Genomic DNA, 23,233 nt, shown 5'->3' on the forward strand with positions numbered 1-23,233 from the left:
GTTGTGTAAATTGTTTCATTACAAAGACGAAAGACAGAATGGTGTAATTATTCTAAAAATCAAATTCTTAATTAAAAAAGAACGAGAGAAGGCGAAGAAAACAGAAAAAGGAGGCGACGACGAGCCCGAGGAGGACGAAGATCGCCACGCAGAACCAGGCGGAGGATGTTGCAGTTGCACGATGTTGCAGTTGAACGGCTGAACGACGTTCTCGCGACAACTCAGTGTTTTTTTTCATTTCTCTTATTATTTTTAACATGTACATGCTACGAAGATACTCTATAAACCCGTAAACCAGTACTGGTACCTTACCTTCGATGGCTATTTTTATATACAACTTTTGCGCACTTTAAAAGAAATTTATTGTCCAAGCGTTCACAACACTCCTTCTCCGGATGTGCCGTAATCGTTTCGCGGATATTCCGCCGAACCGAGAGGCTCTAAAACTTCGAGTTCAGCGAATCCGGCGCTTTCCTTCGCCGAATCGTTTTCGTTGCCTTTCGTCGCTTTCTTGAATACCATCGCGGCGCCGCACAAAAGCGTTGCCAAAAATGCGGCGGCGTAAGCGCTCATCGGGATGTTCCCAAAGCGTTTCAACGGAAAATGAGCGCTGCCAAGTTTACTTGAGCTCGCATTTACATCGGATACTTTCTTTGTTGTTGTGCTTCCCAATAACGCTGCGCTCGCGCTCGACGAGTCGCACATTATTTCCTCCGTGAACGTGTGCTCGGATGCCGCGTTCATTCCGTCGTCGGTCACGTGACCACTTTTTATCGTCACGGTGTATTTACCAGCCAACGCGTTCGATGAGATTGGTACGGTCATCATCCAAGCGTTTCGACCGTTGGCATCTTGCGTGAGACATTCAAAATCGTAATGGGATACCAAATAGTTGTCGCTGACCGCGTTTATGGCTTCGTTAGAGTCCACGGCGTTCCCGTCGCAATCGTTCGTTCTCGTCACGGAGTATGCCATGTCCGAGCTCGATAACAACGGGCAGGTTATCGGCTCGGAAAAGTCAACGAAAACCATGTTCTCGTATACTTCTCTGGCAGTCGGTCGTGGTGCTTTCGTGTCTGCGATGAGATTCAAATTATCGTCCGTCACCGACCCTCTCACTTCAGACGTGGCGAAGGCATCGTACCCGGAGCAAAACACCTTCGCTCTGATTTCCCAAGAGCCTTCTTTCAAGCCGTTCAAAAAGTACTGACGATTCAAGTTCCACTTTTGCGAACACCCGGCTCCGCGAGACGTCGAGCACGAGACGAGATCGACGTCTTTAATGACGTAATCAAAGATATCGCTCGGTTTTTCCAAAACATCCGAGTCAGGATTAAACGCGGTCCAAAACTTGATGATTATGGGTTTGTCATCCTCGTCTGTCTCCCCTGAATCCTCTTCATTCCACGTTCCCGGTTCCCAAGCGTTGATCCACTCGCCAACGCCCGGTCGACGAAACTGGATTCTCACGAGATCGACGTTAGGATGTACCAAATGATTCGTTCCGGACGTGTCGCCGGCGATTTCATCAGCCGTCCACAAGTTCATCGGGTCCGGGTTCGTCACCGTCACGTTGAAGTATTCCGACGATGTCGAGGAGACTGTGTGTTCCGCGTAGTTGTCCCACGTGGTTTTCGTCCAAGTCACCGGAGGACACACGCGCTCCCACGTTATGGTACCGGTACCATCCAAGGCTGCCGTCGAGCTGATGGGATCGCGATAGAGCGAACCGATATTAAATTCGCACTCGCTGACGAGCTCTACACTCAGGTGAGAGTAGGAATGCGAATCCGCGCCTTTCGTCACGCGAAGAGTCATCACGGAGTGCACCAGCGCGTCGCTGTCGTCGACGGATGGAATATCATTCAGGGCGTACATACCGCCAAACGCAGGCAGAGTGTTCCCGTTCACTTTAAAAGTCAAATCATTCGCGTTCCCGCCGACGTCCCCGGAATACGCGTCGTCGGCGACGACGATTAAACCAAACGCCGCACTCTCTCGGTACGGCGTTTGGTTTTCAATGACGATGTCAAAAAGTGCATCGGAATGCGGTGGAATGTGCGAGGCATCCACACCCGAAGCAGCCATGACGTTTACTATCGATACTCCATTTTCTCTCCACATGGTGTTCGGCTCTCCCGGACACTTCGTGGAGCCGCCGATGGTTTGAAAGATTGGCGTACCGAACCGATTGTCGTGTTTGACTTGCACCACGAACTTATCGCCGTGATCTGGGTCGCCGAGCGAGTAACTCGTCTCCATGACGCCGAATTTATTCCACGCAAACAAGCGATCTATATCAATACCTTCGCCCTGGGACACGCTATTTCCTGCACCTATGCTGAACGCGGCAATGCCAACACTGGCGCTGGTAGAGTGCGATTTCTCGTCCGAAACACTCAAAGCCCAACCCCAGGAGGCGCCGTCGATTTCTTGCGAAATTGAAGTCGAAAATTCGAGCGCGTGTCCACCTCCGGTGAACGTGAGACGGATATCCGACTCGATATCACTTGTTCCAAAATTTGGAGTACCAAACGGATCGGTATACTCCGTCGTCCCATCGGTTGCAGTAAAGGATTCTGAATCTGAATCAAACTTGAATCTTCCTGGATGTCCGTAGACAGAAGCGTCCAAGAGCTCAGTCGTACCGTAATTAGGGTCATTGGAGTCAATTCCGAAGATCGCATCGGCTGCTGTGGCTGCACTCGTCGCTTCAGCGCTCATACCCCGGCTGAATATTGTGTTTTCTTCGCTCGCCGACTTGAGTACGGTTGCTTTCGTTCCCGAAAACGTATCGTCGTACAGTGGTTTCGTAGACGAGAGCCAGTCCTTGGATGCAGGTAACGATATATCAACTAATTTTTCAAACTTTCCCCTTTCATCATCGTGATGAAAAATGCTGTGGTCGTCCGCGAAATCATGGAGCATGCCATAACCGGACAGTTTATTTGGGAGCTCGTTCCACTCCGTCTCTAAATCATCTCCCCAAGCGTTGTCTTTAAAATCGGTATCAAACTCGTCCGGATCGATCTGCGTATCTTGACCAGTAAAAGCTTTACTGAACACGCTTTCAGTAGACGTCAACGGCATGTAGGGCGAAGATTGCAACTCAGTCTCCGCGTCATCGTACGCGGTCGCTTTCAATGCCTCATCCGTCGCGCTCGCGGGATTGAAGTCTGGAGAAGCCCACGCGAGCGTGTTTTCCCAATCCTCGATCGCGGTGCTCAAGCGGTGGATCCAAATCTCTTTGATTGCGGGATCGGAAAACCCTTGACTAGCTAGTTCGATATCTACTGCGTCGCTTGCATCTAAGGGGGAAGGAGGTGATGGAGATGATGGAGGTGGGTAAGGGGGCCATACCTCATCAACAGTAGTCGAAGTGTCACCGAGCGTCTCTTTCAAATCTTGTAGCTCGGGTATGATTTTGTCTTCAACCGTAAACACGTTGACGAAGTAACTCGTCGGTTGCCTCGGAAACCAAGTGATTTGTTCGAGAATTGTTAGGCATGATGTAATGTTAAGATCGAGCGTGTCCGTGCGCACGTACACGATTTCAAAACCTCCGCCAAGAATGACATCTCCCGGGCGTCCCGGTATGCCGGGATCTTGCGAAGATTCCATATTCCTATCCAAAGTCATATCGAGACTCCATCCGTCTCCCGTCGACGTCGACACGGAGACGCTCGGTCCGCTCTCTTCATCTCCGCCCTCGAGACCTGCGCTGAATCCTATGGTCGTTTCTCTTGAACTTGCTTTAACTGCTCCTGTTCCTCCTTCTTCCCCATTTCGCGCACCTGCTGCACGAGCACGTGCTTTTAAAGTACTTGCTGCACGAACAGCACCTAAACTCAACAACCGTCTCGTCCCCCCCCCCCCCGTGTTTCCAGTATCAATTTCGATGGCTCCGCCAATAATTGGTCCGAAACCAGAGATCATAGCTTCACTGTTCGTTTTTACATCCATACTCGCACCCCAACCGCCGTTAGTCGACCAACCTTCCCCGACGCTGCCGCTGTACGCCTTGTTGAGCTCGACTACCGTGTTTACCGCGGTTCCCTTTGCGATGGATGCGTACGAGTTACCGCCAGGCGGATCGTGCACGACTGAATAGACGAGACCTCTGATTGGCGCCGTCGCGAAGAACGTCGTCTGGCTGACGTATCTGCTCGCGTACTCCGAACTTTCGCCCCGGACTTTTGAGCGTAAAGTCACGAGTTCGCGGTCGACGGAAGTCGTCGTGGTCGACCAGCCGTCGTCGCGAACGACTTTGAACGCGACGGTGCGTCGATACGGCGAGATGAGATTTGGTTTAGCATCCTCCGACGTTATTTCGTAATACATGGTAGCATCCGTACTACTGGTACACGTCTTCTTCTCGCGATAGTACCAGTTCCAATTCCATTCGGATGAACCCGTCGATGTAAAGAATCTGCACGTTTTGTCGCTGCTTTTCACGCCGTACGCTTCGCAATCGTCGCAGGACGTGCAAACGTCTTTACATTCGCTCGCATCACTCGTATACGTCATCTCGTTCGACAAAGACCCGTCGCCGACGCAGTAGGCCGGATTATCAGAGAGTTTTTTTAACAATTGCTTGCTTTTATAAGAACAAGTAGAAGGAGTGCCCTCACCAAATTGAACGTAGCCAGTATCGGCGTCGACGGTGTCGAGGTAACACTCCGAGCCGGCAACTTTCGTCGAGTGGCACGGATCTTCGGTGAGCACGTCATTCGTGACTTGAATCGAAACGCTCAAGTCGGCGTTTGAGGTTGACGAAAACGTCGAGCAGTACTCGATCGTGTTGGTATCCGTGGAATGAGCCTCAAATATTTCCAACTTGACGTATTTTTTTCCCGAAATACCTGAGGATGAAGTTGATGAACCTATGAGATGGTATGATTCCAACTTTGAGGCAGCGTCATCGCTGTCATCATTCACGCACGTTTCGCCATCCGCAATAGAGGCGAACGTATTCGATGAAGTAAAATCATCCGCAGAATCACTAATTGTGGGAAGAGCGCACAGCATGCCGTGAAATTCATACGCGGCCGTTTCGTATGCGCTGACGAGGAATCCGAGCGTGCGCACGAGCAAATCTCTGTCGCGGAAATACGACAGAATATCCGAGCCTGAAGCGGTGCACGTCGCACCTTCCTTGCCGTTCAATTTCGTATCCTCGAGAGTCGGAGCATCGTCGAGTTGAATGTAATAATCCATCGCCGCGTACGGCCAATACCTCACGTTTGGCGTCGAATCGCTCGCGTCTTCTCTCGTCCATCCGTTGATATCCGTGTGAGAGACCGTGACAGCCGCGCCGCACCCGTTCGCGGGCGTAATCAACATCTCGTAATTTGAATACGATGTGCCACACGCGCCGGCGTATAAACCCACGTCGACCGTGCGCGCGGTGAAATCATAAAACACCATGTATTCTCCGCCGACGATTGCATCGAGCTCGACGTACGCGCTCACATCTTCCGTGGTGGAGCTCGTCAGACTCAACGTGAGAGCGTCTCCGGTCTCGTCGCACTCGTCTTCTAACGAAGTTCCGGCGTAGCAAAGATCGTGCGTGTCATAACTCGCGGCGAATAAAACAGACTCGCCAGGTGTCACCGAAACTTGAAAGTAACCGAGCGAGTCCGCCGTGTACTCCGTGGCTTCCTCGTAATCGCACTCTCCTTTCAACGAGCAAATTTTTTTGTACGCCTTGATGGTGGCGAATGGAAGACCGCAGACGACATCTTGCGTTCTGCTTCCAGGAAAACGAACGATTCCGGAAATTGTCACGACGGTGTTATCTTTGATTTCATCGCCGGCGCTACCGAGGTGTTTGATGGGGTATTTCTTTTCGGATTGTGGAGTATCGTTACCTTGGTCGGTAACTTCAAAAACGTGCACGACGTCGTCGATTTGTTCAGTCGCGCGGACAGTCAGATTAGCCGACGACGACGGAAAATACGTCGAAAGAAGAGCATCGAATCCGGACGTTTTTGTAGATTCTGCGTCTTTATTGAACACGATTTGCACCGCGTTTGCAGAGGTTCGCGCGACGAGAGGAATGAAAGCAGATGCCGTTTCGGGAGCATCGGTGACACCCATGGTTACCGGTCCGCCGCTTTCTGTGTAATTACTCGGAGAAGCGAAGGAAAAAGAAGAATTCGTCATCACATCTTCGTACCAAGTTTGCCACGCGGTATTTGTTATTGGCATGGTGGTGTCCGCGTTCGGAGCGAGCGCGATGGCGGGATACTCGTCATTACTCGAACTCGATGACTCATCGTTCACATAAAAATCCGTCAAGTATTCAGTTTCTTGAAGCGAATACACCAACCACGGCGTGCCTTCAATTTTACCGTCATCAAACGCCGAAACCGCGCTCATGAATTCAGTCACGGAAAGACTGTCGTCGCCGTCCTCGTCGAATGAATTCCAAACGTCGTCAGGGAGAATAACGAATGCGTCTGAATATTCCATCCTCGTTTGAGCGTACGCGATAAATTCTTCCTTGGATACGTGTGAGCTCTTGTCGTCGTTGGCGTCCACGAATTCCGCCGGTGGTGGACTCGGCGGCGGCGATGGTGGCGGAGGCGGACTCGGAGGCGGACTCGGAGGAGGACTCGGAGGAGGACTCGGTGAGCGGAATACGTACACTTTGCCCGCATTGGTCGCTTTATCGTCATTCGAAGTAGCTCCAATAAGAGCGGTATCGCCGTATAACGATACCGAAGTACCGGTATCGTCATTAGCGGACGCGTCAATCTTCGTCTCTTCATTCCAAGAAACAGTGTTGATTCCATCCGATCCATATGATCGCGTAAAAATGTACACCGCACCGGTATTAACAGTAATGAGAGCGGTATCGCCGTGTAACGATATCGCCTTGCCGAATTGGTTACCAGTCGCCCCGTCTGAAGCGTAAAGCTTCGTCTCTTCAGTCCAAGAAACGGTAACTCCGTCCGATGCGAGTGATCGCGCGAACACGTATACTGCACCTGCATTCAACTCTGGATCATCCTCATAACTCCCCACCATTGCGGTATCTCCGTGCAAAGAAACGCTATTGCCAAAGTTACCCCAAGAAGACGTGGATGGGTTGGACGCGTACAGTTTTGTCTGTTGCGTCCACGTCGTCGTCGTTCGAGAAAAGACGTAAACGGATCCTGCGTTGGTGCCTTTATCATCGTCCGATAGCGCTCCAATCAACGCCGTGTCTTTATGAAGTGAGACTGACGTACCGAAATGGTCGTAGGTAGCTGCGTCCGACGCGTACAATTTCGTCTCTTGCGTCCAAGATGTCGAACTGACTTTTGTAAAGACGTACACCGCGCCGGCTTCGGTACCCTTAGCATTATCGTACGACCTTCCAATCAGAGCTGTGTCGACATATAACGAAACGGAAGTTCCGAAATACTTCGATGCAGACGGATCCAATGGATATATTTTCGTTTCTTCGTTCCACGTTCCACCCGATCGCGTAAACACATACACCGAACCACTTCCACCACCTTGGTCGTCATCTTTCCAAGCTCCAATTAACGCAGTATCGCCGTAAAGCGATACACCTCTCCCAAAATTATCGCCGGCGACTGCGTCGCTCGCGTAAATCGTCGCACCCGTATCCTCGAGCATATTCGTCAAAAATATTGGTGGAGGCGATGGTGAAGGAGGGGGTGTAGGAGGGCTCAGGTGTGCTTTCACGTAAAGCTTCACCTCGGACACTACCGTATCCGTTGGTCCCGGAATACCGCCACTATGTGCTTGTTTCGCTCCAATGGAAAACCACCAACTGCCACTATCGATAGAACCATCGAGAAAGCTTGAACCTCCGTTGTTATACTCCAAGCCGCGGAAACCCCAACTACCCGGCGCTCCAATCGACGTACCTTCGTATCCATTAACTCCTCGACTCGTTGCAGTGACCGGATTGGACGTTTGCGTCCAGATATTCGTCCCTCCGCTGATTGACGGATATACGATCTTGAATTCGTAATAACCGTCGTCGGATTTACCGTACGCTTCTACTTCGTCGAGACGAGAATACTTGTAATCTGCAGAAGAATCGCCGGTGTGTTTGGCTTCGGCCCAAGAGTCCGCATTTGAAAAGTAGTCACCGTTGGAACTGTCGTGTCTGAAGACGAGGATATACCCATCTTCGTCGATTTCAAAATTTTCGGTCGCTCCGAGAGACGCAACATTTTCGTTTTTGACTTGACCTGAATGTTCGGCATTTTTAGAAAATGATTTCGCACTCTGAGAGTTTCCAAGCGCAGAAAATGACGCAGCGGGTGTGGAAGAAGACGACGAGCCACTTGAATCAGTAGTATCATCGTATTCGAGCGCGATCAAAACCGCTTCGGGCGATTTTATCGTGATTAAATTGTCACTTCCTTCTTTCATCGGCGTGAACACAGACACGTCTTCTGGGTCAAACACGTCCGTTTTGAAAGCGCGAACCGCGACTTTTGTCTTCTTTTGCGAAACTCCGGTCGCTTCGTGTATCTCAATCTCGAAATTCCCGTCGTCGTCGCTAAAGCCGTAGTACGGACACGCCAACTCGTCACCGGTGACTTCGATTTCGAAAATCGAGACGCTGCTGCCCAAATCGTTCAGAATTGTCACGTGTTGACCTGGAAACGCCGTCACGTGCGTACCTACGCACGAGTACGTTTGTTCGTAATTTGGGGTGGGAGAGTGGTGTGCTTTCACGTAAAGCTTCACCTCGGACACTACCGTACCCGTTGGTCCCGGAATACCGCCACTATGTGCTTGTTTCGCTCCAATGGAAAACCACCAACTGCCACTATCGATAGAACCATCGAGAAAGCTTGAACCTCCGTTGTTATACTCCAAGCCGCGGAAACCCCAACTACCCGGCGCTCCAATCGACGTATCTTCGTATCCATTAACTCCTTGACTCGTTGCAGTGACCGGATTGGACGTTTGCGTCCAGATATTCGTCCCTCCGCTGATTGACGGATATACGATCTTGAATTCGTAATAACCGTCGTCGGATTTACCGTACGCTTCTACTTCGTCGAGACGAGAATACTTGTGATCTGCAGAAGAATCGCCGGTGCGTTTGGCTTCGGCCCAAGAGTTCGCATTTGAAAAGTATTCACCGGTGGAACTGTCGTGTCTGAAGACGAGGATATACCCATCTTCGTCGATTTCAAAATTTTCGGTCGCTCCGAGAGACGTAAGCGACGAGGAAATACATCGTAGCCCACGATCTCCGTTGTCGTCTGGATCGTCAAAGTCGAGCACACGAGCAACAATCGAGCTCGAGAGCGGCGTTGACGTAGTCCAAAAACTCAATTTAATCTCAGTAACTGAAGCAAACACGTCCAGATTTACGTTAAGGTGCTCGCCGTGATTCAAAGACACGGATGTGCTCGCATCGAAATCAGTAGCCTCAAACGCACTCAGCGTCTCGGCGGAATGCGTCACGTACCGGTTTTTTGCCATGTGTGAGCTCTCGCTTGAAGGTACTTTACTACCGAGCTCGAGAAGATCGGTAGCAGACGTCGTGCTTGAATCCAGTCGCGCGCACACGCGCACGTCGGCCACGGGAACTTCTGTATCTCCAGCGACAACAGTGCCATCCACGGTGCCGTACCAAGGCACGACGTACGTGTAGGCGTCTGAAATGACATCCGAATGTGTCGAAGCGTCGTACTTCGTTCGAATAGCGTATTCCCACGTCACCCCGGGCTCTTTTGCCGCGTCGGCGTCGTAGAAAGAAAGCATGTTGTACGTGTACGAGCATCCACTCATGCCGCTATCGATGAAAAGAACGACGTCGTAGCTCGACGTCGATCCGCTCTCGCGACGGAGAACTTCGTAGCCAATCTCGTCGAGAGCCGTGTCTCTGAACTGGAAGACGACACCGGTCGTCTCAATCGACGTCAATAAATCAATCACCAAGCCGTTGTAAAACAACCCAGTCGCACACGGCGTGTAGGCGCTTTGAACGCTGCCGTATTTCGCAATGACACAAAACGTGCGTCGCGATTGCGGCTTCGCTTCCGCGAGATTCGCCGATCTGACTTCCCTTCCGAGCTCGTAGATGGATTGCACGTGCAGCGCGGTGAGAACACCGGTGTACGCGCGAAAATCATCGTAGACGTAATCCGGAACGTACGGAGAGTTGAAAAGCGTTTTTCCCGCCACGTTGAGTCCTTCTTGCTCCAATTTATGACCATCCCAAGTCGAAGATCCAACCGTCGCCTTTTGTGCGCCATCAAAATATACGGCGAGATTATTGTACTCGGAAATCATCGCGACGTGGTGCCATCCTTGGCTTTTCTCACTTGATGAAGTCAAATCGTACGAAACTTCGTTTGACGTAGATCCACATTCGTAACCCGCTTTAAGTGTATATGAGCTAGTTACAGTAAAGTAAACTTTGCGCGTGCATGATGTGCCAGAAGGAGTGACCTCCGAGTAGTAAATGACGTCGTCTTCACTTCTCGAAGAAGCGAAGTGAATCCACGTCATAATCGCGCTCTCGCCTCCGATTGAGATCGCGCTGCTATCAGAATCATTCCACGTGTATCCATCAGAATTCGCGGTTGTTTTCAAACACTGACCACCCGGATCGCATCCGACAGTCTCGTACCCTTCAAAAATATTGTCGTCGTCAAAGGTAAAGTGACCAACCAATTCGATGGCGTCGTCGCCGGTTCTCATCGAAGGGCGCTTATCTTCAAAAGTCTTAGAAGAGAAGGCCTCGCTCTCGTAATCCTTAAACAAGTAGCCGTCCGAATACACGCACACGGCATCTGAGGCTGTCGGTGCACGACCGAAACCAAGTGTGACGGTGAGTTTTTCCGTCGCGTCGTTGCACGAATTCAACTCTGCAGAACCAGAATCCACGTCAGTATTCTTATCTGGATACGTGATGTAATCGAAATACACGTCAGCGCTACTAATCCCGGTCTTGCAAACTCGTGGAAGCATCGCGCTGTTGATGACTTGACTCAGCGTGAACGAATCAAACGAATCACTGTTATATTTAGATTTCACGTACGTCGTGCTGACGTCGTGTTGCAAAAATGCCGTTTCCCATTCGCTCGCATGAAGCGTGCCATCGAGGGGACTCGTGTCGTACTTGCGAAAAGCAGTCTCTAAGATCGTTTCGACGTTGTCGCAGTCGTCGCTATCCGTGACAGCCAGGAATTCTGGAACGGACAGAACGAAAAGATCAGGAAGCGAGATAGTCGACAGCGCAGTCGGTAAGGTATCCGAGCAACCTTCAGCAACCTTAAACGCAGCCGCTCCCGTTCCCTGAACGGTGGCGATATTCATAGAAGCGCCAGGGGCTGTGCTCGTGCCTTTGAATTTCCATTCACACGCGTAATTGACTGTGTAATCTCCTTCAATCACACTACCACCGCTATTAGTTGTCGTGAGCGCGTATTTGTACGCCGACGCTTTATCGTGATTGTAGAAATTGGGCCAACTCATGCACATGACGGTACCCAAAGTCGTCGGACTCGAGCAAGTCGAGCCCGTTGTTTTCACAGTCACATCGCAATACAAGCCGCCTTCAGCGCGAACATCGTCGGTTGACGTTCCGCCTTCGGATAAATCACACGAAGAAGAGCACGCGGTTGCGGACACCGAAACGCCGAGCGCGAATTCTTCGTCCGACGTCGTCGCGCCGTCGTTGGAAACAGTCACCGCGAGGTCGCTTCTCGAGGTTACAAAAGCTGAACCTGTGAACATGTTGGTTGTCGTCGCAGACACGCTGACTGACCAGTCCGAAACGTCTTGATTGAAACTCGAGGCTCCATTAAACATCTCTTCCATAGTTTCGACTTGAGAAACATCCCACCCCGAGATGCCTGTATTGAAAGCGATAGCTTCCTCAAACATTCCGTACATATCCGTAACGCTCGCAACGTTCCAATTCGAGAGGACTTGATTGAAATCTTCAGCATTAAAGAACATTCTGTTCATATCCGTAACGCTCGCAACGTTCCAATTCGAGATGTCTTGATTGAAATCTTCAGCATTCTTAAACATTCTGTTCATATCCGTAACGCTCGAAACGTCCCACTTCGAGAGATCCGCGTTGAAGGCACCTTTATCCTTGAACGCGTCCTCCATATCAGTCACCTTCGAAACGTCCCAATACGGCATCACGCCGTACCCGGAAGAAATTGCGTACTCTGTGCACTCTCCTGCTGTGGGAGATTCGTTAAGACAAGCTGTAATGGCACTCGAGAAAGTAGCATCTGTCAAAGGAACGCGACACTCGCTCGGTTTTGCGCTGATGCCACACGAGGCAGAGGTATACTTTGCCAAAAAAGCGGTAGCGCCATTAAAGATTTGCGGAGTCGTTAAACCTTCTTTCTCGGTCCAACCACCGACGAAGTGATTGAAAGAGGTAGCTTGCTTAAACATCTTTTCCATATCCGTAACGCTCGAAACGTCCCACCCCGAGATGTCTGCATTGAAATCTAAAGCTTGAAAGACATTATGGCCATATCCGTAACGCTCGAAACGTTCCAACTTCCGATATTTTGATTGAAAGCCTTGGCATTATAAAACATTCTGTTCATGTTCTCAACTTTTGAAACGTCCCAACTTCCGATATTTTGATTGAAAATCGACGGATTAGAAATCGTCGCTCCATAAAACATTCTTTTCATATCCGTAACGCTCGAAACGTCCCAGTTCGAGAGATCCGCGTTGAAGGTAGTTTTACCCATGAACGCTTCCGACATATCAGTCACGTCGGAAACGTCCCAGTCCGGCATCGAGCCGATTGAGAAACCTTCGTAATTACTGAAACCACGACCGCCGTACTGTTTACATAAACCGTCCTCCGGCGCTTCAGCGAGACAACCGGCGACGTGCGTCGCAAAGTCATCGTCAGTCAATCCATTATATTCATTTACGATGGGAATATACCACTCATAATTAGAATCTTCTAACATTTTACTAAGGGACTGATGGTTTAGAAACTGACACTCATTGGTAGATTCCGAGTAAACAAAAGTGTAACAACTGTTGCATGAAGTGCAAGTATCAAAACAATCGCGCGGGTCGTTCGTATCCTGGTGGTTATGACCATTGTAGCAATAGACTTTTTGGTTGTTGTTATTGTGCCTTCTTTTATCGTACGCGTAATACCCGGCGCCATCGCACACGCGCGTCAACGCGCCCAACAACACGAAAAAGAACAGAGCAAACAGAAGTGTCGTGCTCCTCCTCGCGCGCTTCTTCGTGGTTTTGGTCATTAAAACATTCCTCGGAACATTCATCGTCTCCCGCTACAGTCGTGTCTCAGACACAGACAGAGGCAGGCGCGCTCTCTCTGTTCTCGATTTTTTTTTAGTAAGATTTTTGTCGCTGTGTGTGCCTCTCTTTCGATATCGGAGGGACCTGCGGTGGAGGAAAGAAAGTAACGGAGTCAGCGACTATCGTCTGTTCGATCGTTTGAGGAGAGACGAGAGACTGGAGACGAGAGACCGGAACAAGAGACGAAAGAGGAGAGACGAGAGGCGTGAGGGACAGAGATACAAGAGAGCCTTTCTTTTTCTCGATCACTCTTCTTTCGAGTCATCGTCGTCGTTCTTCTTCTTCTTCTTCTTCTTCTCCTCCTTGTTCAACTTCGCCTTCTCGCTATATCTGCCCGCCGCGCGAGCGTAAGCTCGCCTCGCCGAAAGAGAGAGAGAGAGAGAGGAGAGACAGCAGGAGACCCAAGAAAAAACAAAACCGCGCGCGACGACGAGGAAGGAGAGCTCAAGAGCGGATTTGTTAAAATCAAACGCACACATCGAATCGAATCGATGTATGTGTCTATGCATATCGCGCGCGCGCGCGCGCGCGCGTAAAAGTCGTCTCCCCAATCGGAATGAGAGAGAGAGAGAAATCCGTGGAGTGGGCAAGAACGTCCGCGCGATTGATCGAGACACCTCCAATTTCCCATCTCTCGTCGATAACGAAAAAAACACAAAGAAAACGAGAGATACACCAAACAATATAAACGCACCTTTTTGAAAGAAGAAGAAGAACTGAAGAAGAACTGAAGAAGAACTGAAGAACTGAAGAACTGAAGAAAGTTATCGTTTGCCGGTGTCTCGCGCGTTTGTGCCCTGCGTTGTGGAGCAGAGCGGAGGAGTTTTTCTTCTTTTCCTCCACGCAAGCACGCTTCCCGCCGTTCGGCAAACTTCTTTTTTTTTTCAGCCACGCTCCTCTTCTTCGCTCTGTGCTTCTCTCTGTCTGTCTGTTCTTTTTTCTTGTTTTTTTGTCTTCTTCGCCCGCCCCTCTGTTTTTTTGTTTTCTGTTTTTCTGTTTTTTCGTTTGTTTTTGAAAAAGAAGAAGAGAAGAAAAAAAATGCATCTCGTGAGTTGGTATCCTATTCTTCTTTCGCGCGCGACGACCACACGTGTTCAAAAGCAAGAAATGAAAAATTCGTCGCGTCGTTTGGGGTCGTTTTCTTTTTTCGGTCGGCGCCCGTCGCTTCGCGGCTCTTTCTTTTCTCTTTTCCCTCTTCTCTTTGTCTTCTTCTTCTTTGTCTTCTTGTTCCTCTCCTTCAGCCATCCACCGCTGCGTCTATCAACAACGACGATTAAGAAGAAGACAAAGAAGAAGAAGAACAACAACAACAACAACGCAAGAGAGAAGGTCGTCTCGATCGATGCGACCGCGTGCGCGCGAGAGAGAGAGAGAAAAAAAGGAAGAGGAGGAGCGCGCGACCTTTCAGAAATTGTTAGGCCGCGCTCCCGCGGCGTGATGATTGATGATTTTGGACGATTCTCAGAAAGAAAGAAGAACGCACCACCACTCTGCCTCCAAAAGAAAGAGAACGTGTTACTTTATGCGCTCAAAGAGAGAAGAAGCCAGAGTCCCGTGGGTTCGTCCTCGTCTTCTTCAAGCCGTGTTGTTGTTGTTGTTGTTGTTGTTGTTGTTGTTGTTGTGTGTTGTTGTTTGTTCTGTTTTTGAGGCGTATTCCCGGGCGTAAAGATTAAAAAATTGTTCTTTTTTTCGTCTGTCTGTGACTTTTTCTCTCAAAAGTGTGACTTCTGATGCCTTGTGGTGACTTGTTTTGACGCGAATTTGGAGAAAAGGAGCGCGCCTCTTTTCGTGTTCGAGGGGCGAGAGAGAAGCACCGCACGTTCTGAACGCGCTTCTTGCTCTCGTCGCTCCCCCCGAACGACGAGAAGACATGCATCATCGCTTTCTTTTCGCGGGTTCGTCGACGATTTCTGCCGCCGAGCAGGGCGGCGATGGTGACGACGACGACGATAACGGTCTTCTCCTCGGAAAAGGAAAAGAAGATGACGAGCACGAAGAAGTGCTTTTGGGGGTCGTCGTCGCGGAGAAACATCGACCGAAAAAGGCGTTCGTTTCGCCTTTAACGATGACGACGAAAGAGAGCGGTGGCGGCGCTCAGTCTTGGATTCGGACACTTTTCTTTGTCGCGGCGTTCTTATGTTTCGTGTTGTTTTACGAGGAGACTTTGGCGGTGAGGAAGACGCTGAGAGCGCAGATGACAACGTTTGGTAGCGGCGGACGCGGCGCGAGCGTCGCGGAGGATCGCAGTCGGAGTAGGAGGAGCGCGGTGGTACCTCGTCGAGATTCTTCTTCTTCTTCTCTTGGTGCTAATATTTCTTCTCCTATATCTTCTCCTCCCATATCTTCGGCTTCGTTGCGAAGGCACTTTGTGAGCGGCGAAGACCGGGACGGATTTTTTCATCGATTCTTCGAGAAGAATTTCCAAGACGTGGAGAAGTTTGGGCAGAACGAGAAACTTTCGAGAGAGCGGATGCGCGCGGCGGTGAGAAGAGACTCTAGGAAGCTGGCGTTATACGCGTTACGGCGAAATACTAATAACCCTAGCAAAAGCGTGTTTGAATGGGTTCGGTTGGAAGGGCAGACGCAGTGGTGGTCCACGAATGGCTTTCACGAATTCATGCGCGATAAAGTCGCGGATATTGGCCAAAAGTACCTCCAAGACGATTTTAAGGAGACGTGGTTTTTGATCAATTGTTTCGACGAGCCTTTGATGATGGGTGAGTGCCCGAAACAGCAGCAACTGTCCAATTTGCACGGGTTAATCCAGAGAAGGACGTCGCCGTTTTCTTTTAGTGGAGATGGCGTGGTCGTGTGGAGCATGGCGAAGGTGGACGGATGTCACGACGACTTGCTGTTTCCGTTTCCGGATTATTTCAGGCACGCCAAGAATTACATCACAAAAGATGCGGATAGAAATAAAGGAGGCGTCTCATCGATACTAAACGCCACGGAACGTTCGTCGTGGGAGCAGTTTCAGCTTCGCAAGGATCCGAGTTGGGACGAACGTTCGAACGATATTAAATTTAGAGGATCGTCGACGGGATCGAGGACGCCGGAGACCAACTTGCGCAACAGAGTGATTAAAGATTTAATAAATGAACCCGGGTTTGACGTAGGCTTTACGGACTTCATACAAGGATTTCCGCATGCTCACGACTTAGCGAAACCAAGGATGGGAGACGGCGATTTCGGGAAGAATAAAGTGCTTTTAGACATCGATGGCAACTCGCATTCGTTCAATAGGCAGTTAGTCATCGCTCGCGCCGGATCGGCGATGCTGCGCATAAACGTGTTCAACGATTGGTTCAGTAGAGGTTTAGAGGACGGCGAGTTTAGCTTTACGGTAAATCCAGAAAACGTGCTGGCAGAAGCGAGGGCGTTTCGCGACGACAAGCTCCTCGGCGGAAAAGAAGGAGAGTTGGAAGACGTGCGACAATCGGCGATGGCTTTACAGGATTTGGCGCAATGGCTCGACGAGAGCGTCGGCGTGCGGTACATGGGACAGATGATCAAACGGTACGTAAACGCGATGACATTAGTAGACTAAGCAATCGATCACACTAATTTAGAAAATAAAAAATAATGTTACTACTACTAGTTGCTCCTACCTATGCTGCTAAATTTATCGCACTGCATCTCGAACCAAGGATACCGCGACTTTATTTCTTCTCTGAGCGAAGAAGAAGAGGAGGAGAAAGAAGAAGAAGAAGAAGAAGAAGAAAAGCACTCGATGCTTTTTCTTGCGACCGGGAAAAGCGCGACTTTACCTCCGTTGAAGTGAATTATCGAAGGTTCGCTATTGTGCTCCGTATTTTCAACGGCGCACTTCGCCTCGTTGTAATACGCGCCGTTCGGATCGCGCGCGGCGTACCGGCCGTTCGCGAGATGAGACCCCCAACCTGTTTGGAAAATCGACGCTTTGTGGTCGAGAAGTATCGTAAATGCGTCTTCTTCTTTTCCCCCTCCTTCGCTCTTTTGTTTAATCTGACGCTCGTATTGCATTTGTAACAACTGCTGATCGTCGTCATTTTGCTTGCCTCCATCCATGACAGACTCAACTCTTTTCAACAATGCCTTCACCGCGTCCACTCTGCCCATCAAACTCCCGCTATTTAGAAAGTGATAACTCGAGTTCCCGGACACCGCTTTAAACTGCTCGCAATATTTTCTCCCGCCCGGTATGAGTTCTTTTTCTCCGTCCATGCTCGGCCAACAATTCCTTTCTGCACCAATCAAAACTATGGTGTGTTTCCTACTTTCATCCACCGGCGCGTCTCGAACGATCTGCTTATACTTTTCCATGATCGTCGCGCCGTCTTGAAAGTACAAGACGTCGCTCGCGTCCGCGATGTTCACAATCGTATCGCCGCTCGCGATCCCAAACGCCTCCCAGTGCTTCTCTTTCTCCGTAAGCGCTTCCAAAAAACCGTACATCTTTCTCGACTTGACCGTTTTCACTTTCGCGAACTCCTCTAAAGCGAAACCGTTCTTCTCGCCTTCGCTCTTCGTATCCGCTACGCCGATGACGTTCAACTCGATCCCGCGCAACAGCGCCGTCTCGACCCCGGCGCACACGCCGTCGCCGACGATATCGCTAAACGTGATGAACACAGGCGACGTTTGCTCTCGCTGCTTTTCTTCCTCGTATTCCGGCGTCATCGTCCAAACATTCGCATCCTCCGCCTCCCGGTCGACCTCTTCTCCGGTGTCGTAAAGAGGAAAACCAACAACGACTCGACGTCGCACGACTAACCCAACCGCGACCAACTCTTCAAACAGTAAAACGCACGCGATGAAGACTAAAACGATGAAGGTGTTCAATATCGCTCCTTTTCTGTTCCCGACGTTGTTGTTGTTGATGATGATGCTTTGATGGCGATGATGATGTTCTCCTTCTCGCGAGTCGATGACTACGCGCGATTCCATTTTTGGATTTAAAAAAACTTGCCGAGAAGCGCGCGCTGGCGTGCGCGCTCGGAAGAAAGCGACGCCGGAGAGAAGATGTTATTATATCCTCGCGCGAAAGGAGTTTATCTCGTTCGGTGGATTGTGCTTCGAATCGAAGAGAGAGGCAGAGAGAGAAAGGGAAAGGTCGGTCTCTTCTAAGTGATTTACTACCGTACGGAGTTAATGCGGATATTTAAAATTAGCTAAAAAATTCTCTCATTCTCTCTCTCCGCTCTCGCGCTCAGATCGGAGTGACAGATAAACGGCGAGATGACGCACCTCCTCCTCCTCGCGAATCGTTTGAGTAGCGGTGGTAGTACTCGCCACCGCTGCTATCTCTTTGAATAATCCTCTCTAAATATACTTGTCTCGCAACGCGTGCATCTCCGCGATGCTCTGACTGAACGTAGAAGATCGGGTGCCTATAAAACCTTTCATTAACAAGCACGCGGCTTTGTCGACGAAAACATCGTGCGAGTGCTTTAGTTTGTCGTGATGGACCGTGTGTGGGGTTAGCCCGTGACTGAGGAGTTCAGATTTCAACGTCTCCAATCGTTGCTTGTCTTCGTCGGCGACGGGGTCGTTGGTGAGGATTAACACGTCCTTCAAGTTGCCGTGTTCTTCAGCTTTTTCGGACATGATTTTCGCGCCTTGGACTGGGTCGTAGACGTACGGGTCACCTTTACCGACGAAGTCTTCTTGACGCCAGTGCGCGCACAAGGTTTTTTCCGGGTCTATTGGGTGGTCCGCGTTGTATTTCTTGATCGAGTCTCGCGCTTCGTTGAAAAGTTTCTCCTGGTATTGAGGCGGATCGCACATTTTGAAAAGGCCTGGCCACTCTTTGACTTTATCGTCTTGAGGATGCCAATCGAACACGCCGGCGACGTAGACGTACTCGTACCCTTTACTTTCGATTTCCTCTTTATTCAACTGAGCCTGGGTGATGACGCTGTCGAATTCGAGCTTGGGCGTAAACTGCTTGCCTTCCCAATCGCATCCGCCGTTGCCCACTTGGACGCACAAGATTTTCTTTTGCGACGCGTCTTCAATCTTGGCGACCAACTGTTGATGGTGCGACGGATTAGACTCGTTTTCCGTGCTCTCTTCGACGTTCTCTCCGTTATTATTGTGGTCGTTCGTGCCGAAAAATCGTTCCGCAGTAGACAAGCCGTGCGTGTTGACGTTGTGATTCCAGGACGCCAATTCAAACGTGTTCGAACTTTCTTCTTTTTTACAATGATTCACTGTATCTGGAATCATGTAATCTAACAAGTCAACATCCGCGTCGGAGTGGAACAAATGATCGCAGGTTGGAATGACCAGTTTCTTCGCCTTTAACCGATCCGCGATCCATCTTCCTTTATCCATCGTAAACTCGCAATTCGATTCGCCTCCGGCGACGCCGAAGAACACGGTCAATCCAGACGACGATGTTTTCTCATCCGTTCCGTCGTCGTTGTTACTACCACTACTACTACTACTACTACTACTACTACTATCATTCTCCTTCTCAAACTTCTCCACCTCTTCTTCGTACTCTTTACCAACCTCGGTCAACCGATCTCGATCCATCGCTCGCGTTCGAAACTGTTCCATCGCGTTGACGTACGCGCGTTCTTTCTCCTCCAAATGTTTCGTTCCCGCGGTATACATTTTCTTTCCTTCTTCTTTGTCTTCTTTGTCTTCTTCTTCTTCATCGCGCCGATGATGAAGACGCGCGGCGGCTCGCGAAAACAGAGGAGGCAAAAGTTTCTTCTTTTCGTCTTTCTTTTCCTTCGTCTTTACCAACTGAAAATCCTCGCTTCTCAGCAACAGATCGCGTCCTCCCCGTCGCGCGCTCCCGAAGCGGTTTTGATTCTTCTTCTCGTGAAAGCTTTTTGCGATGATCGACGACGAAAACGACGAGGAGGAGTAGGAGGCGGCGACGAAAAAGACGACGAAAAAGACGACGAAAACGCGCCGCTTTGACGACGTTGTTTTGCAAAAGCAGCGCGCGACGTTCCTTCGTCTCGTCATCGTTTCGAGATGTGCTTTCGAGAAGAGAACGACGACGCGCGCGAGAGAGAGAGAGGACGAGAGACGCGACAACGCCGCGCTTTAAATAAAGTTTGTGCGAGTGTTTTGCGCGCAACTTCGTCGTCGTCGTCTTCTTTCGCGAAAGACCCGCGCTTTTATGAAACGCAAACGTCGTCTGTTCGTGCGATGCGTTTGACGTCAGAACGTTCGCGCGCGCGCGAAAGAAGAAGAACACACCGTTTGAACTTTTGAGCGACCCGACGATATAAAGATGCGCGCGTTGCTTTCGGTCACCTCTTCGCCTGCGTTTTCTTTACGTCACGCTCAGAGGAGGTCTTCGTCTGGACGAAAAGGAAAGGCAAACGGGAACGCGAGGACGACGAACGCGGTCTTGGGAAACGACGGATCTTCCCCGTCGTCGTCGACTTTGTCGTCGTCGTCGTCGTCGAAGACGAGAATGACGACGACCACCATTTCACGAGTTTTAGTGGTACCAAACAGAAAACAACAACAACAAAAACAACAACACGCACGATATCGAGTAAAAGCGACTCGAGACGACGGCGACGACGTTCCGTTCGGGTACACGCGCTTGGACGTCATGCTCATCGGTGGGGGGGTGACTGGTTTAGGGTTTGCAGCCTACTACGGGTTGCAAGAATTCGCCGGGTTCGACGCGCAGTGGGCGGGGAACGTCGTGCAGTTGACGTTCGTCATGTTACTCACGTTGTTGTGGGTTGGGAGTTACATTCAGAGAGTTTTTAATAAGGACATGACGTACGGGAAGCAGTTGAAGGATTACGAAGAGGCGGTGATGCAAAAGAGGTTGGAAGAGATGCCGGAATCCGAACTCATGGCGTTGATGGACGAAAGCGAAAGAGCGAAGAACGAAAAGTGAAGACTGGATGATGATGATGATGAGTCTAAGAGAGGGGGGATGAGAGAGAGAGAGAGAGAGAGAGAGAGAGAAGGAAATAAATAAAATTAAATAAATAGTGTAATCATCATCACGACTCATCACAACACGTGTATGTCATCATCATCGTCATCAGATTGGTTCCTCGTCTTCTTCGCGTATTTGTTTCGTTCTTTTCACCATCTGTTTACCTTTCTCGACATCCAGTCGCAAAACGAAAAACGCCGGAATGATCGTCATGCAGAGAATGTACCAAAACGAGCGCCGCAAGTTGCCGCTGCTGTTGGCCATAATGGAGATGACTAACGGGCCAACCCATGAGCTTCCTTTGTCGGTCAATTCGAAAAAACTGAAAAACTCGCTCTCTCGGTGCGGCGGTATAAGCTCGCAAAACAACGTTCTCGAGAAGGATTGAATCGCGCCGAGGTTTAATCCAAACCAAATGGCGAGAAAATACGCCTCCCACGAGTTTCTGAATCCAATCGAATTAGAAACGTAGCCAAGCAAACCCCATATGGGTAACAACGAGATTGAAAATAACGCGGAAACCACCATCGCTTGATTCGAGGCGTTCAATTTACGCTTGATGAGGAGAAAGAGGAAGTTCCCAACCGCGGCGGATAAAGGTGCCAACAACGCGATCAAGAACAAACCCGTCGTCCCCGTGCACATATCTCTCTGAGCGTACAAGACGCCTAAACCAGCGATTGTCGAAAATCCATCGGTGTAAGCGAAATACAAAATCAGAAACGAAAACGTCACGGGAAACTTTGATTTCGCCTCCGCGATGGTTCTCGCGAATCTCCCCAAAGAGTCTTTCATTCTCGCGAGTTCCGAGTTCTCTTGCTGTTCCTGTTTTTCTTCTTCATTTACTTCGTCGTCTCTTAATTTTTCGCAAAAGTACACGCCGAAACCTAACCACCAAGCACCGGCCAAGACGATGCACCAGCGAAACGCCGAAGACGCTTTGTTATCGCTCGCGTCTTCGTCGGAACCACCAGAGAGGAACAAAACGACCAGCGATAACAATAAGCCGAGAACGCCGCTTAAATAACCCGCCGCGTACCCTTTCGTGCTCAATTCGTTTTCGTAATCGTGATCTTCCTCCTTCCCTTCCGATAAAATCGCCTCGCTCTCTTTCGCGAGTATAGGCAAGTAGCTGTTGTAAAAAATAACGGACAGCCCGTACATGGTGTTGCTAAACACCGCTAATATAGCCGCCAACACGTGCTTATACCCCGCGTGTCGTTCGCTGAACGCCGCAAACACGAGCAAACTCGCGCCTCCTAAAACTGTCGTCATCCTCAACCCTTTCTTCCGGTACCCGGTATCCCCTCTCGCCCCGTACAAGGCGAACACGAGCAACTGCGAGACGCAACTGAAACTGATAATCACGAACGCGAACGAGGACGGACGAAACCCGCCGGAAACGCGCACAGTTTCCAAGTCTTCGCAGTTTTCTCGATTCAATCCCGGACCTGTTCGTATCCGATTTCAGAGAGAGAGAGAGAGAGAGAGAGAGAGAGAGAGATGTGAGCGAGAAAGAACACAAAATATCTTTCCTCTGCTCCTTTAGAGCGAGAGAGAGAGAGAATTCAAAAGAGCATACAAACGCGAGCGGCTGATGCGTTTCTACGCGTTCTAAAAGAGATAAATCGATTCAACGCGACCACAAAACCAAAACGCCTCACCGGAACAGAGCAAATTCCCCTCTCCAACTCGACACTCCAAACATTTCTCGCTGTATTCTACGTCCAAGGTTGAACACATTTTCGGTTTCAGTTTCCCTCGCCACGCTTCACTCTCCGCGTACGCGTTTAACACCAACGGCAAGAACGTCGCGATGGCGACGGTGGCGTAACAGCTGTTCGCGAAATCGTACCCGATCCATGCTTTTCGCTCGCGGGCGAGAGATAGAGATTTATCTTCGTTAGACATCTTTGGTTGTTTCTTTAAAGTGAGTTTTTCTCGGTAACGAACTTTTCTTTGTGAGGGAGGAAAAATGGTAAAAACGCTCTAAACGCTCTCTAAACATTTGACTACAAC

At 50.0% G+C, this 23,233-nt stretch overlaps 7 protein-coding genes across 7 annotated transcripts; 2 read left to right on the forward strand and 5 right to left on the reverse strand.

The window, feature by feature from the left end:
* Nucleotides 1–375: 375 nt before the first annotated feature.
* On the reverse strand, nucleotides 376–12,408 carry Bathy17g01540 (predicted protein; the record flags this gene model as incomplete). Its single annotated transcript, XM_007508207.1, has 1 exon — nucleotides 376–12,408. One exon carries the CDS (start codon nucleotides 12,406–12,408, stop codon nucleotides 376–378), a length of 12,033 nt encoding a protein of 4,010 aa, XP_007508269.1.
* Nucleotides 12,409–12,464: 56 nt separating this feature from the next.
* Bathy17g01550 (predicted protein) lies at nucleotides 12,465–13,271 on the reverse strand (the record flags this gene model as incomplete). The annotated part of the gene is made up of 1 exon (XM_007508332.1): nucleotides 12,465–13,271. The coding sequence occupies one exon, from the start codon at nucleotides 13,269–13,271 to the stop codon at nucleotides 12,465–12,467; it is 807 nt and encodes a 268-aa protein (XP_007508394.1).
* A 1,907-nt stretch (nucleotides 13,272–15,178) lies between these two features.
* On the forward strand, nucleotides 15,179–16,855 carry Bathy17g01560 (unnamed protein product; the record flags this gene model as incomplete). Its single annotated transcript, XM_007508328.1, has 1 exon — nucleotides 15,179–16,855. One exon carries the CDS (start codon nucleotides 15,179–15,181, stop codon nucleotides 16,853–16,855), a length of 1,677 nt encoding a protein of 558 aa, XP_007508390.1.
* Nucleotides 16,856–16,930: 75 nt separating this feature from the next.
* Bathy17g01570 (Lysyl hydroxylase (ISS)) lies at nucleotides 16,931–18,234 on the reverse strand (the record flags this gene model as incomplete). The annotated part of the gene is made up of 2 exons (XM_007508288.1): nucleotides 16,931–16,978; nucleotides 17,071–18,234. 2 exons carry the CDS (start codon nucleotides 18,232–18,234, stop codon nucleotides 16,931–16,933), a joined length of 1,212 nt encoding a protein of 403 aa, XP_007508350.1.
* Nucleotides 18,235–18,609: 375 nt separating this feature from the next.
* Bathy17g01580 (unknown protein) lies at nucleotides 18,610–20,271 on the reverse strand (the record flags this gene model as incomplete). Its single annotated transcript, XM_007508209.1, has 1 exon — nucleotides 18,610–20,271. The coding sequence occupies one exon, from the start codon at nucleotides 20,269–20,271 to the stop codon at nucleotides 18,610–18,612; it is 1,662 nt and encodes a 553-aa protein (XP_007508271.1).
* A 457-nt stretch (nucleotides 20,272–20,728) lies between these two features.
* Bathy17g01590 (predicted protein) lies at nucleotides 20,729–21,169 on the forward strand (the record flags this gene model as incomplete). The annotated part of the gene is made up of 1 exon (XM_007508417.1): nucleotides 20,729–21,169. One exon carries the CDS (start codon nucleotides 20,729–20,731, stop codon nucleotides 21,167–21,169), a length of 441 nt encoding a protein of 146 aa, XP_007508479.1.
* Nucleotides 21,170–21,319: 150 nt separating this feature from the next.
* Nucleotides 21,320–23,125, reverse strand: Bathy17g01600 (predicted protein; the record flags this gene model as incomplete). Its single annotated transcript, XM_007508303.1, has 2 exons — nucleotides 21,320–22,665; nucleotides 22,879–23,125. The coding sequence occupies 2 exons, from the start codon at nucleotides 23,123–23,125 to the stop codon at nucleotides 21,320–21,322; spliced, it is 1,593 nt and encodes a 530-aa protein (XP_007508365.1).
* Between the last annotated feature and the right edge of the window lie 108 nt (nucleotides 23,126–23,233).

This window comes from Bathycoccus prasinos, assembly GCF_002220235.1.
Source record: "Bathycoccus prasinos genomic : Chromosome_17".
In the NCBI taxonomy this organism is placed as follows: Eukaryota; Viridiplantae; Chlorophyta; class Mamiellophyceae; order Mamiellales; family Bathycoccaceae; genus Bathycoccus; species Bathycoccus prasinos.